This window comes from Carya illinoinensis, chromosome 15 (genome assembly GCF_018687715.1).
Source record: "Carya illinoinensis cultivar Pawnee chromosome 15, C.illinoinensisPawnee_v1, whole genome shotgun sequence".
Classification (NCBI taxonomy): domain Eukaryota; kingdom Viridiplantae; phylum Streptophyta; class Magnoliopsida; order Fagales; family Juglandaceae; genus Carya; species Carya illinoinensis.
In genome coordinates, this window is record NC_056766.1 from 7200442 (window position 1) to 7212195 (window position 11754).

The 11754-nt window shown below is 39.2% G+C and overlaps 1 protein-coding gene across 1 annotated transcript; it reads right to left on the reverse strand.

Annotated features, from left to right (window-relative positions):
* Positions 1–9230: 9230 nt before the first annotated feature.
* Positions 9231–10278, reverse strand: LOC122297302 (protein DETOXIFICATION 27-like). The gene has a single exon (XM_043107325.1). The coding sequence runs from the start codon at positions 10255–10257 to the stop codon at positions 9703–9705; it is 555 nt and encodes a 184-aa protein (XP_042963259.1). The 5' UTR covers positions 10258–10278; the 3' UTR covers positions 9231–9702.
* Between the last annotated feature and the right edge of the window lie 1476 nt (positions 10279–11754).

Consider the following 11754-nt stretch of genomic DNA (forward strand, 5'->3'; position numbering starts at 1 on the left):
CTAGGGGTATAACCGGTTCAGTTCGATCTGGTTTTGGACAAAATTTAGGACCAAACCGGTATATACCGGTTTTGTATTTTTTAAAACCGATTACGCAACGATTATCTTCCTAAACCGGTACTCCGGTTTTATCTATTTCTGGTCTAGTTTGGTTCGGTTTTACCGATTTTAATGTATTATATTATATATTATATAATATAGTATATTATAGTATATATATATTTTATGAAAATATGCTTCATTGCATTCATTCAATAAACGAAGTTACAACTGTGACTTATAAGTTAGGAGAACCAAACTATAAAATCAACTAATACAACTGCTCAGGAGCTTTCCTGCACACAAAGTGACGGATATTGTCTTAAACTTCTAAAACTCTCAAAAGAGAGATTAAACACTCTATATGACCAGAGACTGGATGACCCCTCCAACCTCCAGGGAGGCGGAATGCAGAGACAATTACTACGAATAAACAATCCAATAGCATATACCTATACTAAAATTAAATAAATAGACAACCCACAAAACAAAAACTAACAAAAACAATCCAACCACGAGCACGACATGAGTTCCAACGGTATACCCTCCACAGGTAATCAGCATCACGAGCCTCACAGCATTAGCACCCAGCTTGCGTACAGACCACAACAACCTCTACAGTGAAGACCGGCCGTACAATTACCGGTAGTAGCATCACCTGCCGATCTCAGCTCTTTGCCTCAGATTGAGACCGCTCAACAGCTCATCACCTCACCGTGGACTTTACAAGAAACAAACAAAACACCAAAACAAACAAAAAAATGGCAACAAAGGCCGTGAAAATACAAATAGAGCAAATACCAACAGAACAACGGAGTGAAGGGATGGAAGACACAAAAAACAAAGGCTGTGGTGCAAGAGTTGCTGGAGGAGAGCCGACGGTCAGATTATGCTTTTCCGGAATCCGAAGTCCCAGATAAACCAAATTTAGAATTGGCCGGTGGCTCCCCGGTAGAGCGTGGCAGCCATGCTGTGGAGCGGCCTAGACTTCATCCAGCGCATGTGGGCTACGCGTCACTTCGATTGGCTCTGCGTTCGGTGGACTTGAAGATAGGCAGTTGGTGAACATCCTGGCGGGGCGCGTGTAGGCGGACGATGGTTAGAAAAGCAACCCTGTCGGCACTCCCCCTTATTAGCCTGGAAACACACCTACAAAAGAAAGGAAAAAAAGAAAAACACAAAATATAGCAACAAAGAAAAGAGAAAAGGGAGGGGGAGGGGGAGGGGGAGGGATTAGAAGGATTCGGCTCCCACCTGCCCCCCCCCCCCCCCCCCCCCCCCCCCGGGGTCGAGGATCAGTGTCTAGATTTAGGGTTTTTTAGAGAGAAGAGAGAGAGACTAGAGAGAAGGGGTCCGCAACTTTGCGGCCTAACCTACCATCGAGTTGAGTCAATTCGAACAAGGGTACTCGAGCTTGCTTAACATGTTTATTCATCTAAGCTCAGTTCGAACTCGAGTAAAACTCGAATATCCTTATGCTCGTTAACCATTAATATTGTTCTAATTTGGCTCGAACTCAATAAAAAATAAACAAATGACTCAAATTCATGCTACTCCATTTTTATTTTTTTAAAAAAATTTCATAATCTTAACTTTTGATCAATAAAAAAATTTTAAATCTTACAAAATAACTCTAACCATTTCACTATTCAACCAAATAGTTATGATTAAAAAATTATTATGGTACAACTTTTTACAAAATAACTTATAGTTATAAATTAAAAAAATAATACATAAGATGAATGTAATAAACTAAATTATTTAATACATATAGATAATATAATAAATTAAAAGTTCTAGTTGTATGATATATTATGATACAAATTATTATATACACATTTTGGAAACATAATATATATATATTAAATAAGGTAAATTATAAATAATTTAATACTATATAATTAAGTATATAAAATAACTAAAATGTAATAAATATAACATATACTTGTATAAAACATATTAAGAGCTCGAATGAGTCAAGTTGAGTTTATATGAGTTTTGTTCACAAGTTTAAATTAAGTCAAGTTGAGTTTATACAAATTCTACTTTTTTAATATTTGAACCGATATTAATATTTACGACTATCTCATTTATTAAATTAACCAAGTATACACGAATTGAGCTCAAACATGTTCATGAGATGCTCTATTAATTTGTAGCCCTATATCTATCTATTTTAACGCCTTTGGTGAAGCTCCTATAAAACTCTCTCATTTTATATATTAATGCACTAAATAAGAAGTGATTTAGATTCTCTAGAATTCTTTTTTGGATTCAACTAGTTTGGATTTCAAACTCATTTCATTTAATCATCATAATTTTCTTAAATTTTTATATAAAATATAATAAATAATTTAATTTTTTTAAATCTTAAAATAATAATAATAAAAAATAATATTTTAATAATATATTTTTTTAATTTTTTAATTTTTATATTAACTTAATTTAGCTCAATATTCAAAGGTAAGTCTTAAAGTGGGAGAGAGACGTAAACTAAGTCACACAATATTTAATATTTATTGAGTATTTAATAGCATCTGAGAAATTATTTGCGTAGCCATAAATGTGTGGTCCGTGAGACCCTACCACTCTAGGCAAGAACTTCATAGAATCTAAACCCAAGATGAGAAATGTCACCTTGATTGGACAATGAATTTTGTAGCTTGCGAAATGTTAAGCAAACAATAATTTCTTTATCGTTTAAAATACATCGCATAACCGGTGTAAATTCAATGCTTACAAGTTTTTAACAAGAAGAATATATCTAGCATTAATAGAGAAGAATACATTATTAAAAAGAAGAATATATAATCGTGAAATATATAAATACTGTAGAGTTATTTTAAAAAAAAGTGAAATCTATTATTAAAAATTAATTTTCTTTTATGTGAATCTTATATTTATTTATTTTTTTAAAATGACTACGTGTTGTTTGTACACTTACGATTATAAGTATAATTTTTCTTAAATCTTCTTATATTTTACGAATTTAATACTGTTTTCTGAAATTAATAAACATCTCAAAATTGATAATCAACAGCTAAAAGAGATCCTAGGATAGACCATACGTAGGTTCATATAATAAAAAGTGCCAAAATTCATTGAAACCAAATTGAAGTTATTGTTTGACCTCCGATTCATCATCTTGTAATTGGTTAGGGCTTGACCATTTGTTCACACGCTGCTTGGCTTCCTCAGCCTGGAAATCGACCCACGTACGGATGGATATCCATCCCGAATGAGTAGCTGATTATATATGTTTCTATATGCATGCAAATGATGTTTATAAAGAATTTAATTATAATTAAGGAATTTAATTATAAAGACTACGTACCTGATAAAACAGGTTGAACGCTGTTTAATGGTATAGTGACAGCCAACAACAGAGAAAGCTTATCGACTTCTTGTACCACATCAGTGTTAGAACTGAATATATATGTGATCTTGTCATGGAATATCATGGTTAGCGCACAGAAGAAGACACCAATAATAGATGATTGTGTCACTAAGGCTATTGTTGCGAATTTTGCTGCTTTACCATTCCCAGCTCCAAGCTCATTGGCAACCCTAACTCTGTTTATAATTTAACAAGACATGGCTTTTATCTGAATACCATGTTATGAGTGGAGACAAAACACTAGTGGATTAGTGGGTTGTGCATTAATGAGTGGAGACAACAATGAGTGGAGACATTAGTGGGTTAGTGGGTTATGCAACCCACCCACCATTATCCTCTAGTTTAATCAACCCACTTCCATAGTTTAATCAATCCTCTAGTGCATTAATTGATGCAACCCACGGATTGCTCTCCTATAAATAGGAGAGCTTAATTGTGCAGAAGATATGAAGAAGAGAAGGGTGTGTGCAGAAGAAAGAAGAGTGAATGCAAGTGGGTGAGAAGAGAGAGAGTTTACAGAGAGAGAATTTGTTGTAAAAATCATTTCGTAGTGAAATCACAACAGCTGTGGACATAGGCAATTGCCGAACCACATTAAATTTTGTCTCTCCTTTCATTTAGTTTCATCTCTGTCTCCGACCAGTCCCCAACAACTGGTATCAGAGACACTAGGTTCTGTTTGTGGGGTGGAGTTTTGGTGTGGTAGTGTGGATACGTACAGTCTAAGGAGGTTCTGTCTAGGAGATTGGAAATTTTAAGTGTGTCTATTGTGACCCTCCAATCTTTCCTGGGAACTTACTTAGTGAGGTACTATTCATTTCTACGGTAAAAAATTCAAGTTGCTCAAAATCAATTTTTGACAACTCCAGGGTGTTCCTTGCATCAAGACGAATCCGTTGCCGCAAACGGAATCGGAAACGGAGGTCGGAGGAGCCCACACGCGCCCCGAGAAGATTGGCGCATGCATATACTGCAACTCACGTGTCCCCACGCGCACCCAAGGTTGAGCCGAGCCAAGCCGAGCCGAGCCGAGCCGTTGACTGGAGCCGAGCCGTTTGACTGGAGCCGAGCCGTTGACTGCCACTTGTCGCACTCTGGTTGGCCGAAACTGTTTTGGCCTATTTAAACTCAATTTTGATCCAATTTTGACGATTCCGGACTCGTTTTCAACTAATTCGAGTGTTTCGGACGCAACGGTGATCTTTGTTTATTCAAATTTGAATTCATTTGTAAAGTTATGGCTGGAGAAGAAGCTAAAGGTGCTGGTATCGAGAAATTTGACGGTACAGACTATGGCTACTAGAGAATGCAGATAGAGGATTATCTCTATGGGAAGAAACTACATCTTCCACTCCTAGGAAGAAAGCCAGATGACATGAGCAATGAAGATTGGAGTCTCCTTGATAGACAAGTGTTGGGAGTCATTCGACTAACACTGTCAAGATCAGTTGCACACAATGTGGGAAAGGAAAAGACTACGGCAGACTTGATGAAAGCTCTATCAGACATGTACGAGCAGCCATCAGCCAATAACAAATTGCATTTGATGTACAAGCTATTCTACTTGAGAATGGCAGAAGGAACTCCAGTTATTCAGCATCTGAATGAGTTCAACACCATCATCAATCAATTAGCTTCAGTGGGGATTGAATTTGATGATGAAGTACGTGCACTGATTGCTTTGGCTCAATTGCCAAAAAGCTGGGAGGCCATGAGAACAGCTGTTAGCAATTCTTATGGCAAAACAAAGATGAAGTATCAAGAAATTCGGGACCATATTCTTAGCGAGGAAGTTCGCAGGAGAGATACAGGAGAAGCATCAACTTCCAGTTCTGCCTTAAACCTCGAGACAAGAGGTAGAGGAGCTAGTAGAAGTTCAAATCGGGGCAGGTCAAAGTCCCGAAGAGGCAGAAGTAAATCAAGGTCTGGAAAACAAGTACAGTGCTGGAATTGTGGCAAGATTGGCCACTTCAGAAATAATTGCAAGGAAGCAAAGAAGAAGATTGAGCATGACTCTGCTAATGCCACAACAGAAGATCTCCAAGATGTCTTACTCCTTTCAATCGACAACTAAATTGAATCTTGGGTGTTAGATTCAGGAGCCTCATTCCACACTACAGCACACCGAAAAATCATGCAGAATTATGTCACTGGTGATTTCGGAAAGGTGTACTTAGCAGATGGTGAAGCGTTGGAAATCGAAGGCATGGGAGATGTATAAATCAATCTGCCCAATGGAAGTGCATGGTTGCTACAGAAGGTGCGACATGTTCCCAAGCTCATGAGGAACCTGATTTCTGTAGGACAACTTGATACTGATGGGCACTCGGTACTATTTACTGGTGGCACGTGGAAGATAACAAAAGGAGCTATGGTAGTAGCTCGAGGCACAAAAACAGGTACTCTATACATGACTTCAAGCATTAGAGATACTGTTGCAATTGTTGACGCAAATGCCAACCTATGGCATCAAAGGCTTGGTCACATAAGTGAGAAAGGAATGAAAGTACTATTATCCAAGGGGAAGTTACCAAAGTTGGAATCAACTGATTTCGACATGTGTGAAGGTTGCATTTTTGGGAAACAGAAAAAGGTTAGTTTCTTGAAAAATGGCAGAACTCCAAAATCTACAAAGTTGGAGTTGGTGCACACAGATTTGTGGGGGCCATCCCCAGTCGCTTCTCTTGGAGGATCGCGGTACTATGTTTCTTTTATTGATGACTCAAGCAGGAAAGTATGGGTTTATTTTTTGAAAAATAAATCTGACACATTTGACACTTTCAAGAAGTGGAGAGCCATGGTTGAAAATGAAACAGACTTGAAGTTGAAATGTCTGAGGTCAGACAATGGCGGAGAGTACATCGATGGAGGGTTCAAAGAATTCTGTGCTGCAAATGGGATTAGATTTGAAAAGACTATTCCCGGGACACCGCAGCAGAATGGCGTAGCTGAACGCATGAACAGAACTCTCAACGAGCGTGCCAGAAGCATGAGGCTGAATTCAGGATTGCCTGAATGTTTTTGGGCTGATGCAGTTAACACTGCAGCCTATTTGATTAACCGGGGACCTTCAGTTCCCTTAAAGTTCGATCTACCAGAGGAAGTCTGGAGCGGAAAGAAGGTAAATCTTTCCCATTTGAAAGTTTTTGGCTGTGTATCATATGTTCACATAGATTCTACTGATCGTAACAAGTTAGAAGCCAAATCCAGAAAATGTTTTTTCATCGGTTATGGTGATGAAGAATTTGGCTATCGATTTTGGGATGATAAAAATCGCAAAATCATCAGAAGTAGAAATGTGATTTTCAATGAGCAGATTCTGTACAAAGCTAGGTCACAAGCTGAACCTGAGGAGCAGCCAAAGAAACCTGAGGTTGTTGACTTTGATGTTACTCGAGTCAACACTGATCAGAACGGGGATCAAGAGAATGATGATCCACAGATCGAACAACGTACACCACTCACTGTTATTCGAAGATCTTCAAGGACAATTAGGCCACCACAGCGGTTCTCACCATCTCTATACTACATCTTGCTAACAGATAGTGGTGAACCGGAAAGTTATGATGAAGCTCTACAAATTGAAGATTCGATCAAGTGGGAGAAAGCCATGCAAGATGAAATGGAGTCACTGATGTGAAATCAGACATGGGAGCTAACCAAGCTTCCAAAAGGCAAGAAGGCTTTGCACAATAAATGGGTGTACAGAATTAAAGAAGAGCACAATGGTAGCAAGCGCTACAAAGCCAGAATGGTCGTGAAGGGGTTTCAACAAAAGGAAGGTGTCGACTATACAGATATTTTCTCCCCAGTTGTAAAGTTGACCACGATCAGGCTAGTGTTGGCAATTGTGGCTGCAGAGAATCTACATCTTGAGCAGTTAGATGTGAAGACTGCATTCCTTCATGGTGATTTGGAGGAAGACATCTATATGCACCAGCCACAAGGATTCTCAGTGAAGGGAAAAGAGAATCTAGTTTGCAAACTGAAGAAGAGCTTGTATGGCCTAAAACAAGCTCCGCGACAATGGTACCGAAAGTTTGACAACTTCATGTGCAGTAATGGATTTACAAGACTACAGGCTGACCATTGTTGCTATATGAAGAATTTTGACAACTCTTATATTATCCTACTGTTGTATGTGGATGATATGCTCGTTGCAGGATCAAGCATCGAGGAGATCAATAAACTGAAGAAGCAGTTGTCAAAGCAGTTTGAGATGAAGGATTTGGGTGCTGCAAAACAAATCCTTGGCATGAGAATTATTAGAGACAGGGCTAATGATACTCTGAGGCTCTCGCAGGAGGAGTATGTGAAGAAGGTGCTCAGAAGGTTTAACGTGGACAAGGCGAAACCAGTGAGCATACCCTTAGCTAGTCACTTTCGACTAACTAAGGATCAGTCGCCAAAGACGGAGGAAGAGCAAGAATGCATGAACAGAATTCTCTATGCATCTGCTATTGGTAGTCTTATGTATGCCATGGTCTGTACAAGGCCAGATATTGCACAAGCAGTGGGAGCTGTGAGCAGATACATGAGTAATCCAGGAAAGCAGCATTGGAAAGCAGTCAAGTGGATTTTGAGATATCTACAAGGCTCTTCAGATACGTCACTATGCTTTACGAAAGCAGGTTTAAAGCTACAGGGATATGTAGACGCTGATTTAGCAGGTGACGTTGACAGCAGAAAAAGTACTACTGGATTTGTGTATATGCTGGGTGGTACAGCTGTATCGTGGGCTTCTAAGTTACAGAAGATTGTTGCTCTCTCAACTACAGAAGCGGAATACGTTGCTATAACTGAAGCAGGGAAGGAAATGGTTTGGTTGCAGTCATTCTTGGAGGAATTGGGAAAGAAGAATGAAAAAGACATTCTGCACAGTGATAGTCAGAGTGCTATTTTTCTTGCAAAGAATCCAGTCTTTCATTCCAGAACGAACACATACAGTTGCGATACCATTTTATCCGATCTCTTCTCGATAGTGGACAACTGATACTTGAGAAGATTCGAGGAGCAGAGAACCCAGCAGACATGCTCACAAAAGGAGTTACTGCTGACAAACTGAAGCTGTGTGTAGCTTCAGTTGGCCTCCGTACTTAAAGGCATGACTTGAAGTTGCTGTGATGGTTGCTATGAAGATATGTAGACTCATTTGTCTCCAAGTGGGAGATTGTTATGAGTGGAGACAAAACACTAGTGGATTAGTGGGTTGTGCATTAATGAGTGGAGACAACAATGAGTGGAGACATTAGTGGGTTAGTGGGTTATGCAACCCACCCACCATTATCCTCTAGTTTAATCAACCCACTTCCATAGTTTAATCAATCCTCTAGTGCATTAATTGATGCAACCCACGGATTGCTCTCCTATAAATAGGAGAGCTTAATTGTGCAGAAGATATGAAGAAGAGAAGGGTGTGTGCAGAAGAAAGAAGAGTGAATGCAAGTGGGTGAGAAGAGAGAGTTTACAGAGAGAGAGAATTTGTTGTAAAAATCATTTCGTAGTGAAATCACAGCAGCTGTGGACGTAGGCAATTGCCGAACCACGTTAAATTTTGTCTCTCCTTTCATTTAGTTTCATCTCTGTCTCCGACCAGTCCCCAACTTACCATGCATGCATGCAGTGCATAAATCAACTTAAATATGTTAATTGAAAACGTACTTACACTTCTTTGCAATTTTCACTCTCCATTACATACGCATTTCTTTTATTTTTGCATGTTTTCCTCTTCCGTTGGAAATCAGTATGTGTTTGTGTGTGTGTGTATAATGGTCTTTTTCATTTTAATTCTTGTCGTCTTCACTAACACTTTACCACGCATCACCTTGTGTGATTGAGGATCATGACAATGTTTACGATTAATTAGGTTGAACACTAAAGCAAGGTGTTCTTTAATTTGTACCCGGTACCAAAAAAGAAGGCCAAAGGAACTCTCATCTCCAACGCATTGATCGTCATGCTGCAAAATTGAATCCAAACAAGCAGAGGAAAGGGAGTTATGGAAATTGGCACTTCACATCCAAGAAGCGATATCGATAGTTTACATATAACCAAAAAGAGATGAAAAAACAGGTAAAGAGAATGTCATATAGACCAGATTGACAAGGCATCCACAGCCAGAGTGGAATTCTGCAAGTATCCTGTCATCAGAATCAGTATTCTATAGTACCAATTCTCCAAGCTGCGAGATTGCCAAAAACATCCAGATAATAAAAAAATCAACAAAATTAAATGGAAGGACGTCGAAGAAACTATGGATACAGAGCCTAAGTAGAGAAATACCAAAGCATGACTCCAGAAGCAGCAGAGAGTTTGAGAAACTCCCAAAGTCCAGAAAAAGCTTCCATGGAGAATCCAGACCAAGTCAGAGGACACCCACCACACAGTACAGTATACCCATACAACCCAAAAACCAAAATCCACCAGGCGATGTCCAACGAAAGGGCAGCACCCACAAGCCCAAAATCGAACACATAAATTAAGAGCCAACTCGTTAATACATTAACAAGTAGAGCCGCTAACGAAACCCATGCAGTCACTATGTTTTTCCGTTGGCACTGCAAGAATCTCTGCAATGGAAACACAAACGCAAAGCTAAAGTGCATGGGTATTAGCCAACAAGCGACTACCCCTGTCGACTGCGCCACGTCGTCGGACTGTCCTAGGAGTTTCAGAATCGGAGTGGTGAAAATGTAAACAGGTAATAGCGGGAAACAACAGAGGAAGAGCACAATCCATGACCTTTGCGTGTATATTCCCAGCATATGATACCTCTTGGCCCCAAATGCCTGCCCGCACAGCGTTTCTAATGCGCTTCCCATCCCTAACTGACCTCCAAAATCAATGAGAGAGAGAGAGAGAGAGAGAGAGAGAGAGAGAGAGAGAGAGAAACGATTTGTGCGCGCACACAGATTTTGAGCAGTTACCAAGAGGCCATAATTGAAGCCGACGATTACAGTGTTGGCAATGGAAATGGCAGCGAGTTCAACTTCGCCAAGATGGCCAACGAAGGCTTGGGTGATAACGTTCATGCTGTAGGAAACAAGTGTTGACTTTTGTGACTTTTTTGTAATCCTACACCGGTGGGAAATAAGAAAGAAGCACAATTGTTAGGTTATAAATAAGAGGCTTAGCCTCTTAGTTTAAGTGTACCAATTGAAACCTTATCTAGTAATTTTTGATTTTAGTTAAATTTCTCTATTAGCCTTTTGTAAAAAAGGAAGAGGTGTAAAGTTAAAGTTTTACTAATGGGGTAGCTTTGTAGGTGTGGTGAGGAGAAAAATTGTGTGATTGTAACAATTTTTTACATAGTGAATTTTCTTCTCTGGGTCTGGTGATTTTTTCTCCTGTTTTGAAGTTTTCACGTAAATTTTTTGTGTTGTTATTATTTCTCTATTTTTCTTGTTATTCCTACAAAGGGTAGATCCTAGGGGGGTGAATTTGGAGGTCCAAATTCCCAACAATTGGTATCAGAGCCACTAGGTTTTTTTTGTGGGGTGGAGCTTTGGTGTGGTAGTGTGGATACGTACAGTCTAAGGAGGTTCTGTCTAGGAGATTGGAAATTTTAAGTGTGTCCATTGTGACTCTCCAATCTTTCCTGGGAACTGACTTAGTGAGGTACTATTCATTTCTACAGTAAATTCATCAAAGCAATATTAGTAAGTATGCCTTCAAATCTTGTCAAATTTGAGGTGGAGAAATTTGATGGGAGAATCAATTTTGGCTTGTGGCAAGTACAGGTCAAGGATATCTTGATTCAATTAGGATTACACAAGGCATTGAAGGGCAGACCAACACTTGAAGTCAGCACTGGTACTAGTGTGACTGGTGAAAGGAGCAGATCTAAAATGAGCGATGAAGATTGGGAGAATTTAGATTTGAGAACAACAAGTGCGATACGTCTGTGCCTGGCTAAAAATGTTCTTGCAAATGTGCATGGAATATCTACGGCAAATGAACTCTGGGAAAAACTTGAAGAGTTGTATCAGACAAAGGGCGTCTCAAATCGTGTGTACCTGAAGGAGCAGTTTCATACACTGCGGATGAGTGAAGGTACAACTATTTCAGATCATTTAAGTGTTCTCAATGGCATTATTGCTGAGCTAGAAGCTATTGGAGTTAAAATTGATGATGAAGATCAAGCATTGAGACTCATCTGGTCTCTTCCATCTTCCTATGAGCACATGAAGCCTATTTTGATACATGGGAAGGAGAAAATAATTTTTTCAGAGGTTACCAGCAAAATCTTTTCTGAAGAGAGAAGACTAAGTAGTGGAAGTAATGTTCTACTTGAAAACTTAGTGATGGTAGCAGTTGGA

Bases quoted from the DNA above. Each gene is read 5' to 3' on its own strand.
- LOC122297302 (XM_043107325.1), bottom strand. From the start codon at position 10,257: ATGGGAAGCGCATTAGAAACGCTGTGCGGGCAGGCATTTGGGGCCAAG.